Source organism: Sciurus vulgaris (genome assembly GCF_902686455.1).
Source record: "Sciurus vulgaris genome assembly, chromosome: 3".
Classification (NCBI taxonomy): domain Eukaryota; kingdom Metazoa; phylum Chordata; class Mammalia; order Rodentia; family Sciuridae; genus Sciurus; species Sciurus vulgaris.
In genome coordinates, this window is record NC_136463.1 from 5,697,587 (window position 1) to 5,718,881 (window position 21,295).

At 55.7% G+C, this 21,295-nt stretch overlaps 1 protein-coding gene across 6 annotated transcripts in view; it reads right to left on the reverse strand.

Moving 5' to 3' along the window:
- The window catches only part of ITGB4 (integrin subunit beta 4), a 30,840-nt gene that overhangs the window by 3,390 nt on the left and 6,155 nt on the right, over positions 1–21,295 (reverse strand). For 3 of the 6 annotated variants that reach the window (XM_079134225.1, XM_079134224.1, XM_079134226.1), the window contains exons 8-33: positions 19,907–20,170; positions 19,491–19,580; positions 19,052–19,174; positions 18,482–18,646; positions 18,221–18,297; positions 16,870–17,072; positions 15,447–15,550; positions 15,222–15,320; positions 14,939–15,068; positions 14,163–14,285; positions 13,985–14,088; positions 12,938–12,971; positions 12,605–12,796; positions 12,200–12,303; positions 11,878–11,936; positions 11,687–11,710; positions 10,418–10,566; positions 10,165–10,344; positions 9,436–9,584; positions 6,944–7,148; positions 5,909–6,069; positions 5,345–5,525; positions 5,079–5,216; positions 1,927–2,109; positions 1,709–1,840; positions 285–476 (exon numbers count right to left, since the gene is read on the reverse strand). In XM_079134225.1, coding sequence (XP_078990351.1) covers positions 285–476; positions 1,709–1,840; positions 1,927–2,109; positions 5,079–5,216; positions 5,345–5,525; positions 5,909–6,069; positions 6,944–7,148; positions 9,436–9,584; positions 10,165–10,344; positions 10,418–10,566; positions 11,687–11,710; positions 11,878–11,936; positions 12,200–12,303; positions 12,605–12,796; positions 12,938–12,971; positions 13,985–14,088; positions 14,163–14,285; positions 14,939–15,068; positions 15,222–15,320; positions 15,447–15,550; positions 16,870–17,072; positions 18,221–18,297; positions 18,482–18,646; positions 19,052–19,174; positions 19,491–19,580; positions 19,907–20,170 — 3,565 coding nt within the window. The remainder of the gene's footprint in view (positions 1–284; positions 477–1,708; positions 1,841–1,926; positions 2,110–5,078; positions 5,217–5,344; positions 5,526–5,908; positions 6,070–6,943; positions 7,149–9,435; positions 9,585–10,164; positions 10,345–10,417; positions 10,567–11,686; positions 11,711–11,877; positions 11,937–12,199; positions 12,304–12,604; positions 12,797–12,937; positions 12,972–13,984; positions 14,089–14,162; positions 14,286–14,938; positions 15,069–15,221; positions 15,321–15,446; positions 15,551–16,869; positions 17,073–18,220; positions 18,298–18,481; positions 18,647–19,051; positions 19,175–19,490; positions 19,581–19,906; positions 20,171–21,295) is intronic. The other 3 variants (XM_079134228.1, XM_079134227.1, XM_079134229.1) reach the window with 1 other exon arrangement.

The following is a 21,295-nucleotide window of genomic DNA, read 5'->3' on the forward strand; positions in this document are numbered from 1 at the left end:
CCTGACACAAGTTTCTGAAGCTGGTTGCCCCAGGTGGGCAGGCATCACGAGAGTCACTTCCTGTCCTGCCTCGGGGAGCGTCCAAACGCCTGCCCTGGGCGTCACGTGGCTACCCGGTCCTGTCTGCAAGCAGTTGCAAGCTCCTGGCCTGGCGGGACATCTCGATGAGCAGCCCGGCCAAAGCTGAGGCCCTGGGGCAGCAAGCGTCTGCCCCAGGGTCCCAGCCAGCAGGCGCAAAGGAGCCTCAGCAGTGCTGGGCCGGGTGCGGCCAGGAAGGCGGTCACCTCCGGGGGGCCGGGGCGTTGCGCTGCGGGCCCGGCTGCTGCCCTCCCCGACTGCATTCCCCGCGCCGCTGTCGTCGGAGGAGCGCCCGCTGCTGGCGGACAGGCGCGGGATAAGCTCCGGGGGCAGCCGCCACGTGACGTGCCGCAGGTCCAGCTCCTCCCCCAGCAGGGGCTCGAACTTCCAGCCGCTGCCTTGGGAACAACGAAGGGCTGCGTTGGCACCGCCGGGGGCGCGCCGGGGCTGGGGGCGCCAAGGAGGGCCGGGAGAGGTCAGCGGCAGAACCCGGCGTCCAGGGATGTGGTGCCCCTGTGCTGCAGCGACGGAGAAGCCCAGCGACAGGAGAAATCCTTGTCCCCATTCCAAACGGGCTGTGTAGCTTTGGCCACAACTTGGGAAGAAAGACCTAGCACCAGCCACAGACCTGTCACCCTCTGTGAGGTTTCCCTTGTTTTAAACGCCTTAAGCCTCAATTTCCCGACTGTGCAGAGGAGAGTAATCTCTCCCTCCGCAGCCTCCCAGGGACAGTTCCTGAAGCCCCAGGATACTAATAGTAGCAGATCCTCAAAACATTTCCATAAGCCCAAGCTTAGGGGTGGGACAAGTTGTGCTTACCGGGGACCCTGAGACATAGGCAAGGAGAAAAATACAACTGATAAATGTGCCCTGGAGGATTTCCTACCCCTGGCATTGTGTGATTGGCATCCCATTTTGCAGATCAAAAAACAGAGGGGCTGGGGGGTTGTGGCTCAGTAATAGAGCGCTGGCCTGGCACATGGAAGGCCCTGGGTTTGATCCAAGCACCACATAAAAATAAAGGTATTTTATCCACCTACAACTAAAAAAAAAAAAAAAAAAAAAAAAAAGAAAACAAAAACACCAAAAAACAGGCACAGAGCAGGTGTGTGTCCCACAGTGAGGCCAAAGCTAAAGCTGCACCCAGGAGTCCCTGCTAAGGACTCTTTTTGCAGAGCCAGCCAGGGCATCACTGCCTCATCAGCTTGCCCCACCCCTTTGAAGTGGCTGTCCAAAGCTCCTGGGCGGTGCCTGCCCCTCTCACTTAGGCCTGCCGCTGGTAGGTGTCCTGACTCCACTGCGCAGCAGGTTAACCATCAGATCACGAGCAGTAGTCCCAGTGCATAACCCACGGATATGTGTGCAGGCCTGTGTGCATCTGCCCCCAGCAGACATGTGTGTTCTCACACACAGAAGTGCACGCCTGCAGTGGGCCACACCTGCTGCGTCCTCTCTGTGCACCCAGTGCCAAGTCATGGACTCTGTGGATATTTATCTGAGGCTGAGAGGGGACTTCTAGTGTTGACCTCCATGCCCCGTAGTTGCTGGCCGCTTTACTCTGTCTGGATACCAGGGACAGCCGTACCCCCATGCCCATCACCCCCTCTGTCCTTTCATGAATCCCACTCACCAGTGTCATCAGAGACGCTGGGCCTCTGACTGCCTGCCGGGGAGCGCAGAACGTCGTCACTGTACATAAGGAAGCTTTCATAGTCTTCCCCACCCTGGGCGTCCACGATGGGGATGTCTGGGATGATGGGGACTGCAGGGTGGGAGGAGGTGAGCCAGGGCCCCCACTGCGGCCTCCTGTCCCGCCATCTGCCCAGCACCTCCCCACCTAGCACTCACTGGACATGGGCCGCTTGGGCTGGGTGGCCAGGTTGATGATGGCCTCCCGCTCAGGCCCCCAGCCTGCCCCGTTGCGCGCCTTCACCGTGTAGCGGTACGGCTGGGATTCTCGCAGGTTCTCAATGAGTAGCATCCGGTTCTTGGGGTTGTCTACCAGCACCTTCTTCATGGGCCCAATGGGTCCTGGGGCAGGGAGGGTGCTTCAGATCAATCATTCAGGTTCCAGCCTGGTCCCAACCCCAACCCTGACCTAACGTAGTTGTACAGCTGGGGGAGGGGAGCAAGCCAGGAGTGTGCAGCGGCTGAGCTCCTGTCCACTGCTGAGCCCTTTGAACCTGGGTGTGACTGGCTTATCCATAGGACTCATTGCTAAATAAGTGGCAGGTCAACACGACTCAAGGTGGCCTGGCTGTCACCTGTAGGGATTAACAAACAGTCCTATGTCCAGATGGCTCCACAGGAGGTTGGCTCAGGAGCTGAAGGAACTCTCAGGACACATTCTGTCACCCGTGCTCACAGCTGACAGCCCAGCCCCAAATGCTGAGTGGAGGAAGCAAAGTGGAGGCACCTGCCCACCTTGCTGCCCTCAGCGTGCTGTGGCCCAGGAGCCAGGGCAGGATGACAGAAGTGGGCTCAGGAGGCTGTGATTAAGAATGGAACAGGCTTTGGGGACACAGTGGGGTGGAGCAGAGGCTAGTCACACTCTGGGAGGGCCAAGGGCACTCTGAGTTCTGAGTTAGAGCACCTGGGCCCAGACAGGGCAGGGTGAGCCCCCATGTTGGAAGATGCAGAAAACCAGAGAAGACATAAAAGAATGGAGATTAGAAAATGTCCCCGTCTCCCAAAAGTTTCAAAGGAAAATTCTTCTTCTTTTTTTTTTTTTTTTGTTTTGTTTTGATACTGAGTATTGAACCCAGGGGTGCTTAACCACTGAACCACATCTCCAGCCCTTTTTAATATTTTATTTAGAGGCAGGGTATTACTGAGCTGCTAAGTGCCTCACTAAGTTGCTAAGGCTGACTTTGAACTCATGATCCTCCTGCCTCAGTCTCCTGAGCCACTGGGATTACAGGTATGCCCCACTGCACCTGGCAAAGGAAAATTCTTGAAAATGACAACTGAGAAGCTTGATGTGCACCCCCAGCACACAATTGTTCTCAAAAAGCTTTGCTCAAAAGCCAGGTCAGGGGCTGGGGCTGGGGCTCAGTGGCAGTGTTTGCCTAGCATGTGTGAGGCCTGAGTTCAATCCTTAACATCACATAAAAATAAATACATAAATACAGTCAAGGCATTCTGTCTCTCTACAACTACAAAAACATTTTTAAAAAAGCTCGGTCAGCCTGGAGGCAGCAGGGGCTGGCCTTGACCCACCCCCCTTGCATCTCTGTCAGCTCAGGGGAGGAAAGGAACGGGGTGCCCCCCAAAATGCAGATGCCCCTAGCCCTGCACATGCTGGAGCCAGGGGCTGAAACCATCAGGGATGGCCTGGGGCTATGGGTCACTTCTGGGGCTAAAGGTCAAGTCAGAGACCTCTCAGCTGTGGCCCAGGAGTGGACCAAGTGTTATGAGCTCACACCAAGCAGGTGTGACGTGGCTGCCAAGAAACTAGGTGCTCAGCTGGCCTGGTTAGTAAAGAGTGATGAGCAGCCCCTCCCCCTGCCCTAAGCCTGATGCTCAGAAAGTCCTACTGTCAGCTGCCCTGTCACCACATAGGGGTCCTGGCACTAATATTTTACTGCTACTCTGAATTAATTAATTTATTCCTTCCTTCATTGCCCTTCCTCCCTCCTTCCCTTTTTTTCTTTTTTGGTACTGGGGATTAAATGCAGGGGTGCTTAACCACTCAGTCACACCCCCAGCCCTTTTTTATTTTTGAGACAGGGTCCCACCAAATTGCTTAAAGCCTCACTAAATTGCTGAGGCTGGTTTTGAACTTGCAATCCCCTGCCTCAGCCTCCCGAGCCACTGGGATTACAGGTGTGCACCCCCTCCCCAGCACAAGCCCTTTTCAGTTTGCACATATTCAGCTCTAATGTGCACTGGCCCGCAGAGTCTGAAGAGATGTGAACAAGTTGCCCCAAAGGGGAAGATTCCTAGAAACCCCTCCATGAATTAAGTCAAAGCCTGCCATTAGACCTTCCCTAGCACTAGGGTTTCCCTGCTGCTCCTACAAGCCATGTGGGGGCGGTCTGCTCTCCATCACTAGGACCAACTGGGCAGAGGCAGGGTGTGCAGCTGTCCCTGAGCCAGACACTTCCTCATCATGACAGTTGGCAGGGGTCCTCCACTCTTGCCTACCTTCTAGGACTAAGAAGGGTGAACTGGGGAGAAATAAGCGTTCTCCCAAGTGTTCTGGTTTAGGATTCCCAGACAAAGTGTATGAAATAACCTATTAAAAATATGTTTGGAAATTTTAGGGTATCCTGTGTTTTAGAATCCCCCCCAGTACTGGGGATTAAACCCAGGGGGTTATATCACTGAGCCATAACCTGAGCCCTTTTGGTTTTTTAAGACAGGGGCTCACTAAGGTGCCCAGGCTGGCCTGGAATTTGTGATCCTCCTGCCTCTGCCTCAAGCTGCTGGTCCTATAAGCAGGTGCCACAGTCCCAACTCATCCTGTTTTGTTTTGTTTTTTTGTTTTTTTTTTTTGGTACTGGGAATTGAAACCCAGGGTGTTTTACATCCTCAGTCCTTTTAACTTTGCATTTGGAGACAGGGTCTCACCAAGTTGCTGAGGGTCTCACTACGGTGCCCAGGTCGGCCTCATACTTGTGATCTGCCTGCCTCAGCCTCCTCGACCTCCCAAGTCTCTGGGGTTACAGGTGTGCACCACAGCACCCAGCTCATCTTGTGGTTTTATTTGCTAAATCTGGCAGCTCTACTCTGGCCTAAGAACATGTGAAAATGAGCCGCCTGGTTAGCTGTTCAGGAAGGTGCGGGCCTGGGTTCTCCATGTCCACGTGTTGTTTTGCCTCCCTTGGGAGGCAGAGCCCATTGGTGACCAACCCTCACAATGCCTCAGGCTTACGCACTGACTGGGATGGTGGGCCTCAAGCCCAGGGGTGACCCAGAGCCCAGATCTCCCGCTGGCTCTCTGCCCTCCCCTTCCACTGATGCCATCCTTGGAGCCAGGAAGGAGGGTCCCGTCTTACGGTTGTCCTCATTGACCAGGCCATAGCAGACTTCGTAGGCTGTGATCTCGCCATTGGTCTCAGCTGGCTCTGCCCAGCTCAGCTGTGTCACCGTGGAGGAGACGACATTGAAGGCCAGACGCCCAGGCTCACTGGGTACTGGGGTGGGGGCAGGAAGAGGTCTGTCAGTGGCAGAGGGAGGGCTGAGCTCCAGGAGGTAGGGAGTGGGGCGGGCTGGGCATGGCGGGGTAGCTGGGAACAGATGGAGGGGCGTGAACAGGCCTCACCTTCCTGGTGGGTGCGGCAGGACACCAGGGGGCTGTAGGGACCCTCGCCCTGTGCCCCATAGGCACACACCTTCATCTCGTAGTCACAGTATGGGTAGAGGTTGGTGAGCTCCACCGAGGGTACCTTGCTGTCAAGCAGGTGGGCTTCGGACTCAGAGTCACCCTGGATCCAGTACTTCACCTGCCCAAGGGAGGGGCACTGGTCAGTGGAAGTGACAAACACTGAAGCCATCTGTCCCTCCACTGACCCCCTGCCCTTATCTTTCCCTTTGCACAGATGAGACTCTGAGGCTGTGGGGGGCTCACAGGGCAGGGCTGGGGCACAGCAGGGGGTCTCCTGGGCAGGGGGAGGAAGCCCACCCTAGGAAGGAGAGAAAATGTCTGAAAAACTCAGGAACAGCTCTTCTCTGCTCCCGGGTCAGACAGGTTTCCTTTCATCCACTTGTGCTTGGACCTACTGGTTCCAAGCATGCCCTCCCCCTCCCTCAGGGCAGCCCACCTCTCTGATGGTGGTGGTGCCAGACCTCCCTGGCCACCTGTGCTTGGCCCCTGCCCCCAGCTTACCCTGTAACCCATTGGCTTGCCAGGAGGAGGCAGCCAGTTGAAATGGATCTTCCGAGACCCAGCAGCCTTGGCATTGGGGTTCTGGGGCGCACCCAGGTCACCACGGGGAGGTGGTGGTGGTGATGACGCAGTCTGATTTATGAGGTTCCGGTCCAGTTCATCTAGTGGACCAAGGTAGGGTGGGACAGCTGACTCACATTCCTTTACCACGAGAGGTGCCAGAGACTCAGCTGAACACCCCTGGCTCCCTCACCAGAGGTTCAACTAAGATCTGCTTGCCCGCCTCACTGGGGAATTGGTGGCTTGGAGGGCATCACACCAAGCTTGGGTGGAGGCCCAGGGGCTCTTTGCTGGAATGCTCCTTTCTCCCTTGACAGTCAAGGGAATGTTCCACACAGAACTCCTGATTCCTTCCCCCATCTCCTCCCCTTCCCTTGCCCTTTTCTCCCATCTTCCTGGCAGGAAGCTCTCAGGGATGGGCTCATAGACACCCAGACAATGGAAACTAAGAACTGATAGGAACTAACTGGCTTCTAGGAACACCCACTTGAGGCTGAGGTCAAATGGATTCAGGCCCTGTGGCCATTGATTTCAGCCTCTGGCTGAGGGAAGGGCTGTCAACTGAAATGCAGGATACCTAGTTAAATCGGAATTTCAGATAAGGAGTGAACACTTTTACTTTCTCTGCAGTACTGGGGGTGGAACCCAGGTGCTCTGCCACTAAGCTACATCCCCATCCTTTTTATCTTAAGTTGCTGAGGCTGGCTTCAAACTTGCAATCCTCCTACCTCAACCTTCCGAAAAGCTGGGATTATAGGCATGTGCCACCTTGCCTGGCCAAGGAACACTTTTTAAGGATAAGTATGTCCCACAAATGCAGGGGCATACTTATACAACAAATATGTTTTGTTGTTTGTGTGAAATTCACATTCAACTGGGCTTTCTGGGCTTGTGTTTGCTGAGTCTGGCAGCACTAGGGAGAGGCCCTCCAGCCTCCCTCTCCATCTGTGTGTGCTGACCCCAGACTCTGCCTACCTCGGTCCCCAATGATGACAGTGGCTGAGTGGGGCTGGCCCAGGCGAGTCCCAAACTTGGGGTTGCTAAGTTGGATGTGGAAGCGGCGGCTATGGCGGCCCCGCAGGAGGGAATCTACTTCCTGCAGCTCCAGAAGCTTCACCTGCAGCTCCTTCCAGGTCTCTCCAGGGTGAAACAGCAGCTCGCCCTCCATGGGAATGTAGTCCTGCAAATGGGAAGGGTCAGGGTCAGCTCAGGGCTGGGGATGAGGCTCCTCGGAAACTGGAGCCTTCGGAGGACAGAGTCACAGCTACACCCACATGTGGACTGTCACGTGTGGGCATGAAATGGCTCCTGTTCACACAGCACCGCCTGGCATTAAGCACTTTAGATATCAGCTCATTTAAACCTCACAGCTGGGTGGGGCAGAGATATTATTGTCCCATTTTACAGGTGAGGAAACGTTCCAGTTCCACGGAGGGTTAGGGAATTTGCCTGAGTTCACTCAGGTAGCTGTGGCAGAGCTGGGATTTGAATCAATCAGAGGGAGAGGGATGCACCACAGAGAGCCAAGCCATCACACAAGCAAGTAGCCAGCTCGGGGCAGCTGGGATTTGCAGATCCCATCCAGGTGGGAAAGAGCTGCCCCCGACACTGTGGCTCTGCAACCTGGGCTCCTGCCTGGTGACAGATCCTGTTTGCTGGGACCAGTCCATCAGTTCCAGCTTTCCTCTCAATGCCCTGAGGCTTGACTGAGCGTGCGCGGGTCATGTGTACAACGGGGAGGAAGAAGGCTTTCTCACGTAGCCACTAGGTGGCGCTTCAAACCGCGGTTTCACCGGGCACAGAAAGGGAACCCCGCAGGTGTAAGAAAACTGGAGTTGTCGCTGGGCTCCCACACCTGTAATCCCAGTGGCACTAGAAGCTGCAGCCAGGGGATGGCAAGTTTGAGGCCAGCCTGGGCAATTTAGAGAGACTTTTCCTCAAAATAAAAAAAATAATAATAATAAATGTAAAAAAAAAAAAAAAAGGACTGGGGATGAAGCTCAGTGGTAAGAAATGATAAAAAATGATTTTTAAAAATAGTTGAATAAGCCAGGAGTAGTGACACATGTCTATAAGCCCAGTAAGCAGGAGGCTGAGGCAGGAGAATTGCAAGTTTGAGGTCAGTCTCAGCAACCTAGTGAAACCCTGTCTCAAAACAAAAAATAAAAAGGTTGGGGATATGGCTTAGTGGTATAGCACTCCTGGGTTTATTCCAAAGTAACCCCCCATACAAAGAGTTAAAGACTCAAGCATGTGTGTATAAGGAAAGCAGGGTAGGTAGCCAGTCAGCCAGAATCTCTCTTATAATGTGCCATTATCAGTGGGATTTATGGGTATATGAACTCTTGATAATTTTTACTGGGACACTGGAGTAGTGATGAGAACTGCTCTACCAATGAAATGAAATAAAGGAAACTAGAGTGTGACCAGGCTGCCTGGGCCTGGTGAGGACAGACCCTGGTGAGGTTATTTGCTGAATAACCCAGACTTCATTACCTTGAAAGAATTTTTGTTATGAATATTTTTAGTTTTTAAGTACTGGTTATAAATTTAGACCTATAGGCAAGGGCTTGGAGGAAGCTCAGTGGTAGAATGCTTGCCTAGCATGCAAGAGGCCCTGGGTTTGGTCCCCAGTGTAATCAAGCAATCAACAGATCAAAAACCTCTAGGTAAGCTGAGCGCAGTGGTGCACGCCTGTAATCCCAGCAGCTCTGGAGGCTGAGGCAGGAGGATGGCGAGTTCAAGAGTCAGCCTCGGCAAAAATGTGAGGCACTAAGCAACTCAATGAGACCCTGTCTCTAAATAAAAAATATAAAACATAGGGTTGGGAATGTGGTTCAGTGTTGAGTGCCCCTGAGCTCAATCCCCTGTACCAAAAAACGAAAACAAAAACAACAACAACAAAAAAAACAAACCCAAAAAAACCAAAAACCAAGACCTACAGGTAAAACCGAGCATGCCTACCACCTGGCTCTAGCTGTTGCTGATATTGGGGCTCAGCAATGGGGGACATTAGCTCAGGCCATGTCCCTCCCTGCCTGGAAGGGCTGCCCATGCTGCTTGGCCCAGCGAGGACCAAGAGTGACAAAGCTGGGGAGGCTGGTCAGGACCTGGGCCCTGAAATTCCAGCTCAAGAAGCCCAAAGCCCCCAGGATGGGCAGACAGGGAATCTACTTTCCCAGGAAAGGCCTGAATGTCCTGGGTAATTGGAGGATGGACAGGAGTGGGCTGGATAGATTCCTGGACAATCCAGAAGGACATGCCCCATTGGCCTGAGTTCCTGGTGGCGATGGGGCCTCATCTAGAGTGTCACTGGAACTTTGGGTAAGTAAGATGCCCCTGCCAAGGGTGGCAGGAGCAGGTGTCCTTGGGGGATCAGCCAGGACCAGCATCCAGTGTCCTAGGAACCCCAGTGCATGTCCCCTGAACTCCCCGGATGCGCCCTTGACCCTGTGGTGGAGCCTTACCCTGTTGCCCTGTGCTGTGTTGTCCTGCGTGCGGTAAGAGACCTGGGACTTGCCATTGTCCAGGATGCGCCGGATGACGGGAATACGGGCCACCTGCTCCCCACGGCTGACTGAGTATTCGGGTTGCTCGAAGGACACCACACCACTGGCTGCAAGGAGCACAAGTGTCAGTCAGGGGTCCTGGTCTAAGTCCCCCCTCGGCGCCGCCCTCCCTCCTGCCCAGTCCAAACTCCAGGGGTCTGTTTGTCACCTCCACCCACCACCCTCAAGGGGAAGGCAAAGGGATAGGATAGAAAATTCTCCAAGAAAAAGTTAAGGAGCTGGAACAGAGTGTCCCACAGGCATCCTGGAAGGGTCAGGCAGGGCAGACCCCAGAGGGAGCCCTGAGACTCAGGGTCAGGGCAGAGCTAGTCCTGTGGATCCTGGAGCAAGGGAGTGGTCGGGGGCCAGAGGGGCCCTCTGGGTGTCAGCAGCTCCCCAGGTGCCCATGCTGTGGTGACTGGTGACACAGCTGAGCCCTCCTCTGGATACAGAACGAGGGCTGGGTGGCCCAGTACCTTATGAGGACTGAGTGCTACTCCCAGGAGCTACACCCGGCGTACAGATGGAGAGCCCAGCCCCACAGAGGGACTGGCCCAGGTCACACGGCCAGACCCACTCACAGTTAGACATGGGGGAACAAGGTGCCCAGATCCCGCTTCCTCCTCTCCTTCCCCCTCCCTGACCGACCTTGCTCCTTGATGATGGTGATGTTTACCAGGCGGCGGCCGAGGGTGGCAGTGCCCACGGGCACATCAATGGCCTCCACCAGCAGCTGCTTCTCATCGTCGTCCTCGGGCCGCATGAAGAGGGGCACGCGCACGTCCACCAGCTCCACGCCCTCCTGGAACTCCACCATGCCCCGGGCATCTGAGGGGTCAGATGTGGGTCTCAGGGCCACGTGAGTAGGCAAAGCAAGGGCGGTGCAGGGAGCCCCACCTACCCTGCTCTGCAGTGAGGGTGTAGTAGCCGGGGGCCACCTTGAGCTCATGGAAAGACCCTTGCTCCACCTGCTTCTCCGTCAGCTTCAGGAGGGTCTGCTTGGCTGAGCGGGGCGCCATTAGCACCGTGTCCACAATGGTGTGGTCTTGCCTGGGTTGGGGTCCAGGCAGGAGAGGTGTCAGCCTGGTACTTTTCCCTGCCTGTCTTGTTCTGTACTCTCCCCATCAGGGCCAAGAGGTGAGACAGAAGAAAGGGCAGGGTCTTCAGAACCAGAGTGCCAGGGGCCCATGCTGGCCCACCGCACTCACTCTACAGCCTCGTCTAAGTCGTTGCTGCACCTCCCGAGCCCCAGTGTTCTCAGCTGAGAAATGGGCTTCTCTGTCCACCTCAGCAAGAAGGGCTGATGATGGGAGGACTGGATGTGGGACAGCAGAGATGTTGGGGGCAGGTGCTCACATCAGACTGCCTGGCTTCACCTCCTGGCTCTGGTTCTTGTATTTATTTTTCATTTTTTTATTTGTTGGTGAATCTTTATTTAATTAATTAATTTATTATATATAGTACTGAGAATCGAACCCATGCGTGCTAGACAAGGGCTCCACTACCGAGCCACAGCTCCAGCCCCTGGCTCTGGTTCTTGATAGCTAGGTAACCTTGGGCAAGTTACTCAACCTCTCTGAGCCTCAGGTTCCTCTTCTGTAAAATGAGAACAGCAATGGTACCTCTTTTGCCGGGCTGCTGAGGGGGTTGGATAAGATGGCCAGGCACAGGCAGCCCTTAGAGCAACGCCTGGCCCTGGCAAGCACTCAGCAGCACTGGCCTGAACCTTCTTCCCGAAGGTGACGAGCTGTTGTTCCAGCTTTGCTCTCTCTGCAGTGGGGCCTCTCCTCACACCCCCTGGAAGGGCTAGGACTCGGGAACTGGAGAAAGGACTGTGGACCTGCTGGCCCTCTGCCTGCTACTCGGTGGCAAAGTCTCTGACCCAGGAAAGGATGAGCCAAGCCCTGAACTGTCCCTGGGGATGGGTGGGAGACTGTCACCAGACCAAAGGTAGGGACTGGTCTGTGTGGTTTAGCCATCCAGGGGCTGCTGGTCGACGGCAAGTGCTTCCTTCAGAATTCATTGAAGGAATGATCTAGTAAAGGAACGAAGGGAGCCCTCCCTTCCCATGGGATGGAGGCAGGGCTGCAGCGAGGGGCAGGTGGACAGTGGCAGGGCTGGGACAGATGGGCAGGAGGTGGGGCTGTCCACCTAGGTATCTTCAACTCACTTTTTCCCAGCATTGGGTTGCTGCCTGTGGAGACAAAGAGGAGATAGTGAACCGGATGTTCCCTGGGGCTGGAGCTCCTATAGTCTGCGTGGGAGCAGCAGTCACCCAACCCCGGGACCCCTGCTGCATGGCCTGGGTTGGCAGGGCTCAGAGCGGTCAGGCCGCCCCTGCCCTGGGCACTCGGGACTCACCGGAACTTGGTCTGCTGGAGCTTGTGTGCACCCGTGACCTGTCTGTACACCTCGTTGAGCTGGCAGGCAAGGAAGGGCTGTGAGTCTGGGCCTGCAGAGCCAGGCAGACCCTACCCAGAGGACCACTCGGAGTTGGCTGGGGCAAGCCGGGGGCCGGGTCCTGCGACCAGGCTCTCTAGCCTCCCGGGATGTTCTCACCATGCCCGGCACATGTACAAAGAGCCCCTTTCCCACCTGGAGCGGTCCTGGTTTGCCTTGCTCTCCCACCCGGCTGCCAGTGCACCCGAGCCCATGGCCCTGGCTCGGCTGCTCCGGTTCTCACATTCTCCTCCACCTCCTGGCGCAGTTGGTCACACTCCCGAGTGCCAGGCCTCATCAGGTTCTCCGTGCAGAGGCGGGCAAGGCGCAGGGACAGCCCGTAGGGCACTAGGAGGCAGGCGAGATGGATGGTTCATCAGCCCCTGCCTGGTGGGCACAGTTGATACCCCCCCACCCAGGAATCATGCTAGAATGGGAGACATCTGGCCAGCTGGGGGCAGAGGACTGCCACATCCAGGCCTAAGGCTTGTCGCCCGTGGTGAAGGGTCACAAGAGGCTGAGGCCTGTGCCTGTGTCCACACCCAGAGAAGACAGAAGTGGGGTGATGGTGTATCCCTGATCTGGAACAGACATCCCCAAGGGCACAAAGGCACTGCCAAGGGCTGCAGCACCCAGCCTGCAGCCTCACCGAGCTCTGTGGGGTTGGTGCTGGCAGCGTGGGTGGCAAAGCCAGGCCGCTGCACGTTGTTGGTGATCTTCCAGCGGACTGTGTCCCGCCCCTTGAGGTTCCCACTGCGCAGCATGGGTGTGTCCAGGTGGTCTGAGGCCATCAAGTTCTCCCTCAGCATGTAGTGGTCTTCCTTAAAGCCGACCATGTGACCTGTAGGGAAAGGTCCTCAGCACAAGCTCTCCCAGACCTGCCCGGTCGCACCCGGGCAGGGGGGACCCAGGGCCTCCTACTCCCCTGTTCTAGCCTGGCCCCACTTCCCCTCCACCCCAGCTGCCCGTGCCAGGCCCATACCTCGGTTGCAGCAAGGGAGAAGTGCCAGGCAGGCCTAGGAGACAAGGGGGCTGAGGGTGAGAAGTGGAGCAGCTGCCCAGACCAGGAAGCCCCTCCAGCCACCCCACCTCCTCAGGTTCACTGTGCAAGTGACTATATCAAAGGCTCCAAGGAGCCCTGGCGAGGAGAAACCTGGTTCTAAACACATTGGCTACAGCCCTCCCTTTCCATGCCACACACAGGAGTGCCCTCCAACACCAGGGTTAGGACAGCACGCTGCCCTGCCCTACAATCAGCCTCTGTGCTCCGCATCCTCCACACTTCCTGTCTCTGGGCTCTTCTGTCCAGCCAGGTGGTCAGCTCTTGCTGGTTCCCTGCTGTGGCTCCCTGGTGCTTTGCAGGGATCTGAGCCATGTTCCTGGAGTGTGGCCACTGATGGTCAGCAGAGAAGGGGCTGTGGCAGGAGACGCTAGAGCCAGGGATACGGGTCCACCTCGCCTTGACACTTCCAAGGACTCTGTCTGTATCATCTGTCCCTCTGAACCTCAGTTTCCCCACCTGTCATGGGGATAGTGACCCTAACCTCGTGCCAGTGACCTCATGGGATTATTGAGAAAATAAAGTCATGTGGCCACAGACCACTGTGAGAGGCACACAGGAAGTGCACTGGGAGCAAGCTCCAGGGACAGTGGAGCACGGGGGGATTCACAGGCTTCGAAGCCATTGTCATTTAGGAGTGACATGGGCTTTGGCCTGGGTTAGTGGGCTCTTCAGGAGCCAGGCTCAGGAAGGGGTGGGAACAGGCCAGGGCTTAATATGGTGTTTCCCCAAGGCCAGTCCCTTCCTGAGAACTTTACATAACGAAGTCAAACTTTATCAGCGCTTTCAGGGGTCAGTGCTGCTAGCTGCATTGTACAGATGAGGAAACTTGAGGTACAGAAAGATGAAGTAACTTGCTCAAGGTCACACGGCTGGGACCTGAATCCAGGCAGTCTGGCTCCATGGGCTGCAGTCTCTGGGTGGGCCAGAGGGGACGCTGTGGGACCCGGGGAGGGCCCTGGAGCTCACCTTGCAGCAGGCACAGTACTTCCAGCAGAGCAGCAGCAGCAGTGCCAGCAGCAGCAGGAGGGGGATGAGCAGGAAGATGAGCCACCAGGAGCCGGGAGGGCAGTCTGGAGGAGAGAGCAGGAGGGAGGCGTGCCCTGCCGCCCCGCCCTGCCCAGGGACTGCCCCGCGCCCCACTCACCCTTCTTCCTGTGCACCAGGACAGTGCTGTTGGGCCCCGGGCTGCCGTCGCCCTCCACGGTGTAGCTGTAGGTGCAGTCGTCGTCCTCGTCCCGGAAGGAGCAGTACTCCACCACCTCCTCAGCTGCCCGACAGGCGGTCATCAGGGCGCTGGACATGCCCCTCCCTGGGGCCCCCCTCGGCCCAGTAGCCGCCCAGACTCTGGCCCACCCTGCCCACTGCAGGGCCTGGGGCATCTCCCTGGGGAAGACTAAGACCTCTCAAGCTGGGCCCCTCCCTGCCACAGAGGCGGGAGACACGGGTGTGACCCTGCAATGTGGGCCCAGAAGCATCAGAGCCTGCAAATCTGTCTCCACTTCCCTGACCTGAGCACCCCCAGGAACTTGGAGTCCAGGCACCATATCTGGCCTAGAGGGAGGAGGCCGAGGACCCCTTAGCCCAGCTATATGCCCTAGCGGGGCCCTGGGCCTCTGCTGGGTCATGTCCCTGCCCATGCCAGATGCCTCCTCCCCAGGCTTTGTCCCTTATTCATCTGTGTGCCCTCTGGCCAGTTCATGTGCCCCCAGTCCCCGATCTGTGTTCTGGACCATTCTGTGTCCACTGCCTTTTACCCAGACTTTCTACCCCTTTCCTGGGCTCGCTGTTGCCTGTGCTCTGTGCCGACGCCCCATCTGGAACCCCCGTCCAGACTGTGTGACCTCAAGGCCCTTTCCCAGAGGAGCGCCCCCAGCCCTGCCTGGGCTCGCAGCACCCCAGCTCTCAGCCCCCGCCCTCTACCTTTCTTGAGCTCATCCACCATCTTGACCTTGAAGCTGCACTCCTCGCACGTGCGCCCCTTCTTCTCCCCAGTGCCCCAGGCCTGGCACTGCACGCAGGACCGCAGGTCCTCGCAGAGGCCCAGGCGGATCTGGGAGACAAGCAGGCTGATGGGACCTGTGACGGGCGGAAGCCACTCCCCCAACCTTGTACCACCTCTGATGGCTGCAGGTTCAGCCCCTCCTGCCCTCCCTGCCCAGTGCCCAGGGTTCCCACACCCACACCCCAGGGGTCCTGGCCTCACCGCCGAGTAGTTGATCTCACAGATGGTGTCCGTGTAGAGCGACTGCTGGTTGCAGTGGCAGCGGCCACACTCGCAGTAGCCACGTCCATTGCAGATGCCCTGGGGCAGGAGGGGTCACTGTGAGCCAGCTGACTGTTGCCCTCCTCCTTCTCCACTAGGCGTCCTCTCAAGAGGGTGGGTGGTCTTAACTGGTGCCCCCTCTGCCTGCCCCACGCCCATGCCTACCCCACTGCTGTCGATGCAGGTGGCATTGCTGAGTGGACAGTCACAGCTCGGGCCTGTCCAACCAGGCTCACATACACACTGGCCCATGGAGCAGCGTCCCCGGTCTGCAGAGCAGGTAGAGAAGGGAGAGGAGAGTCATCTCCTGGAGTCCAGGCACCCACCTGCTGGGAGGGCCTGTGGGAGCCACCTAGAATCAGCTTCCTTCCATCTCTCCCCGTTCATCCTGCCTTCTCTACCTTCTACTCTGCAGCCAGAGTGAATATCTCAAAATATAAATCCAATAAGAATTTCTAATGGGCTCTGGTCAATGTATTAGGCAAGAAGAAAATGTAGGGGTATTAGAAAATAGGAGAAAAATGGTCATTATTTGCAAGTATCAGGAATGTGTTACAAGATATCCAGAAAAATCTATAGATAAATGGCTGGCATAAGTGGCTGGATACAAGGTAAACATACAAGCCCCAAATGAAATTAAAATGACAATGATTCTTTTTTTTCAGGGGTAAAGTCCTTTGAACAAAAAGACTAGAACCCAAGCTTACTGCACTCTGGCCCCTTCCCCAGAGGTCTCATCTCCCGTCTTTGCCCACCCTTCCACTTGGACCCAATGTCTGCCATTCTCTAGCTGAACCTGGTCCTCCCTTTTGTTCCTCTGACCACATTCTGGAATGGATGGTTCAAGGGAAGAAATGGAGGACAAAACAAGAACGGAGAGAGGGTTGGAAAGTGGGGCCTCGACCTCCAGTGGCAAGTGTACAGGTGGGTTCGAATATCTACCTCCTCATTCAGTACCAATGCTTCCGTGTGCCCCCTACCCAGCTCTGACAGTCCTGACCAGACTATGTGCACATGGCCTGCGGAGATGCAGAGGAGACCTAACTCCATGCCCTACCTCTAGAAATGGAGCTTTTCTAGAGAGAGAAAAGATTGCCTTCTCATATACCTGCCAACCAGCATTGAACTGGGTGGTCCCCACCCTGACCCTGAGTTGGGAGGCTGGAGAGGTGACAATGGAATTGAGCCCAGGGCCTCATGCATGCTAGGCAAGCCCTTCACCACTGAGCTCCATCCCCAGATTTTTTGGTTTTTATTTAGAGACAGATCTTGCTAAATTGCTGAGACTGGCCTTGAACTTGTGATCCTCCTACCTCAGCCTCCTGAGTTGCTGGGATTATAGGCGAGGCCACTATGCCAGTGAATCAGTTTTAGAATAAGGGGAATGTCATGCTGACAGGGGCCTTGGGCATGGACATTGTAGAGAGAGAGGTGAGGTCCAGGTTGGGGCAGGACATGGGAGAGTCCCTCGTGGAGTTGAAAGTGGGCCTGGGTGTGATCTTGGCCTCTGGTCTGGCTCCCCTGCCTGGGTCCTGAAGGGAGAGTCACGCTCATTGCCCTCGGCACCAGTAGAAGCGGCTGAACTCACCGTTACAGAGGAACCCAGAGGTGCGGGGGCACTGGAAGTTGTCATACTCGCAGAAGTGGCCCTCGTAGCGGCCTTCGCCATAGCACACACAACGCCCGCACTGGCACTCCCCGCGGCCGGAGCACGGCTTGTCCTCACCCTCTCGGATGCAGGGCTCGGTGTCGCTCAGCGAGCCCGTGGAGCAGTTGCAGGTCTTGCCGCTCCTGAGGGAGGAAACAAACGCCTTCCCTGAGCCTGGGAGGATGGTGGGCCTTTACTGCCCCATTTTTCAGATGAAGAGACCGATGTCCTGAGAGGGTTGAGGCAGGTCCAAGTCACACAGGGGACAGTGGTTGAGCAGATACTCAAGTCTTGGGGCCCTGTTATCCCCACAGTGTCCCTTCCCTGCTGTTCGTCTACCTCAAGTCATGTCTTATTCAGTATCACAAAGCCTTTATTTTTCAATTTATTTTTTAAAATAGTTTTTAGTTGTAGATGGACACAATACTTTTATTTGTTTATTTATACGTGGTGCTGAGAATCGAACCCAGTGCCTCACACGTGCTAGGCAAGTGCTCTGCCACTGAGCCCCAGCCCCAGCCCCGAGCTTTTATTTTTTTGAGATGAAGTCTTGCCATGTTGCCCAGGTTGAAGTTGGCCTCCAGAGTTACTGGGATGACAGGCACATGCCAGTGTCTTGAAGTTTTTTTTTTCTTTTTTCTCTTCCTGTACTGGGGATCGACCCCAGGGGCCCTTTATCACTCTACTACATTCCCAGTCCTTTTTAATTTTTTCTTGTTTTGAGAAATGTCTTAATGACACAGGTCTCATTAAGTTCCTGAGGCTGCCTCCTGCCTCAGCCTTCTGAGTGGCTGACATTACCAGGGTGTGCACCTGTCTCTTGTTTTTTTTTTTTTTTTTTTTTTGCCAGTAACTTGAACCCTTAAAAGCTCTCACTGCTGAAGGCCACAGTACACACCTGCAATCCCAAAGACTTGGGAGACTGAGTTAGGAGGATGCCAAGTTTGAGGTCAGCTTCAGCAATTTAGTAAGACCCTCGGTAATTTAGTGAGACCTTGTCTTAAAACCAAATACAAAGACGGGATATAGCTCAGTGGTCAAGTGCCCTTGGGTTCAATCCCTAGTATGAGGGAAAAAAAAAAACACACCCTGAAAAATCCTAAATCAAACCATCCTAAATTGAGATATTCTAAATGCTCCTAACTGGATTTAATCAACAAATGGTAAGAGTGTAACCCTCTTCCAGCTCTTTCTGTGATCTGCCCCCTGCCACGGCTCCATGTACTGGGTGTGCCCAGGGTCAGGTCATGCATAGGAGATCCTGGGGGCTGGGCTTCCCCCCCCCACTCACCAGCCCTCACTGCACACACAGTGTCCACACATGAAGTCTCCATGGTAGTCGCAGCGAGCTGACCGCACCTCTTTTTGCTGAAACGAGACCATGGGGGAGTGTGTGAGGGAGGGGGTCCAGGGCCACTGGGCACTTCTGCTGCCTTCTGTGTCTTGGGACAGCCCAAAAGGGAGGTGTGGCCCCAGGAGGCTCTGCTTCCTGACTCAGGGCCCAGGTGTGTGGCTCAGCTCTGCCGTCCCACCCAGGGGGGCTGCTGTGTACCAGCTCACAGGTGCACACGTCACAGACGATGCCCACGTCCATCCAGAGGCCATCAGAGAAGGAGGGCTTCAGGTGAATGCTTCCCCGCTGGTCCTCGTCCTCCAGCAGGCACACGTGTGTTCCATCCACATCCTCCACAGCCCGCAGCTGCACGTCATAGGTGCCCTGCAGGGATCCCAGTGTCACCAAGGCAGGCTCCCCCATGCTGGCCCCTGAGCCATTTGTGCCTGGAGGTCCTTGGCTCAGGATTCCAGGATGGGCCTGAATGTCTGACCCCCAGGTCCCAACTCATCCTTCCTTGGGACTGGGGCTCCTTTCTCCTGGTCATGGTCACAACCACAGGGGCAATAAGAAGAGCCATGACTAAGCTGGATGCTCTTATTCACCCCCACTGTGTGGACAAGGGCATGGATGAGTACAGGCATGTTCCAACCTCATCCCAAGGGCTGACCCTGGGACCTGAACCCAGGCCCACCTGGCCCCTGCGCCATGCTCACACCCAGTTAGAGGACTCCATTCCTTGCAGGGTGCCAAGTCCACCACCATCTGACTGCACCCACAGGAGCATACCACTTCTCCTCGCCTGATGTGAAAGGACCCCGTCTTTGTCTTCTGGTACATCTTGGAGGTGACCTCTGTCCGCAGTCCCCGTGGGCTGTCTAGGGCCCTGATGTCCAGGTTGGAGCGAATGCGCTAAGGGAAGGCAGGTAATCAGTGGTCTGGGGGCAGCCTGGGCTCGCCCACCTTGGCCTGGCCTGGCTGTGCTCTGCCCTGCCCAAATGGAGGGCACGTGTGGGTATGTGTGAAGGATCACAGTGGAAGAACTTCCAGCAGCCTGGCACCAGGTCCAGGTGGCCCTCAAACCACCCAGGACTGCCAGCAACCCTTCCTTACTGGCCTATTCCAGATCCACATCTCAACCATGACACAGACACCCTTCACCCACTCTGCCCTGGCTCGAGCCTGGCCCCAGCAGGGCTCAGACTCTGCAGCCCGCACTGCGCCTCACATTGAAGGCTTCCTCGAGCAGGTCCACGATGTTCGATGAGTCCTGTTGCAGCACCCCCAGGGAGGAGACCGGGAAATATGTATGAAGCTTCTGCAGGAGAGAAGGCCAGCCTCAGACTAAGCAGCTCTTGGAATCTGGACAACACTTCTAGGATGACCCCCTCCAAACTGAGGTCTGGAATTTTGACAGCATGTTCCAGAATTTCCCTCTCAGTCCCCACCTGCTTGGGAGCTGGGATGGGGGACGGGCACATGACCTTCCCACCAGGGCTCACTCTTAGGGGTCCATGGCTTTGGGAAGGAGGGAAGGAAGGAAGGGAGGGAGGGAGGGAGGAGGGGAGGAATGGGGTCCGAGAAGCTCCACGGATGCCCTGCCCAGCTCTGCCCCTCTTGCCCAGCGGGGCCTGGGCCCCGTACCTCATAGTAGCTGTAGGAGTAGTTGGTGACAGCGAAGATGGGGATGATGTTGTGCTTGGCAAGCAGGCGCACGAGTGTGGGCACCGACGGGTAGTCCTGCAGCTTGTACTGGGTGTAGGTGCCCGTGGCATCCAGGTGGCACTTCTCATCGTTGCGGCTCATGATGCCAGCGAGCACGTTGGCGCCATCGGCCTCATAGTGGAAGGCCGACTCGGTGGAGAACACCAGCAGGTGGGTGCTGTCGGGCCGCCAGCCGATGGCCCTCTGGGGAAGGCAGGGAGGGGCATGGGCCGCTTGCTGAGGACCTGCATCCTCCGGTCATGTAGGGCAGGGGAAGCAGGTCCCAGTGTGGGGCTGGGTTTAAGTCACATGTGCCGTCATGAGAATAGCATATGACGGCCGAAGTGCTGATGGGGAGGGGAATCGAATGCAGCATGGACACACAGAGGGTACCATATGAGATTCAAACCAGGCTCACAGGATGCCCCCTCTTTTTTTTTTTTGTACCAGGGATAGAACTCAGGGGCACTCAACCACTGAGCCACATCCCCAGCCCCATTTTTTTTTTTTTTTTTTTTTTTTTTTAGTTATTAATGGTCCTTTATTTTATTTTTATTCATTTATGTGCTGAGGATTGAACCCAGGGTGTCACACATGCCAGGTAAGTTCTCTACCACTGAGCCACAAACCCAGCCCTACTTTGTATTTTATTTAGAGACAGGGTCTCACTGAGTTGCTCAGTGCCTCGATTTTGCTGAGGCTGGCTTTGAACTTGCAATCCTCCTGCCTCAGCCTCCCGACCCTCTGAGATTACAGGCATGCCGCCATGCCCAGCTCCCGCAAGCTCTTAACCACCCTGCAAGAGTATTTTAACTGCATGGGAAAATGTACACAGCACAGTGGTGGATGAAGAAGGCCAGTTGAAACAGGTATAGCATTATGTTAGAAAAGCATGTGGGATGACTCTGAAGATTTTGAAAACTGTGTATTTCAAGAGAAAATGTGTATGATAGTGTTAGGTGGAAAACAGAACAGGTTTCAGAATGGTAAGTATACCAAGCCCACTGTATAAAACCAGGAAAGGGGACACAATGCTGACAGGACGCTGAGTGGCTGACTGACAGTGGTAACATTGTGGGCGATTTCTGTTCTTTGTCTTCTAAATTTCCTGCAATATGGATATGCTAATTTCAAAATGTGGGGCCTGGGAGATTGACTGGGAGGTTGGTCTGAAGGTGCACTGAAGATTCCAGAACCCCAAGGCCAATACAAAACTGAGCTGTGACTGCTCAGGTGGAAGGACCCTGGTCCCCAGCACATCCAAGCCTGGCTTAGAAAGGAGGGCCACCCAAAAGGCCTGAGTGTCTCAGGGCATGGGACCACAGGCTC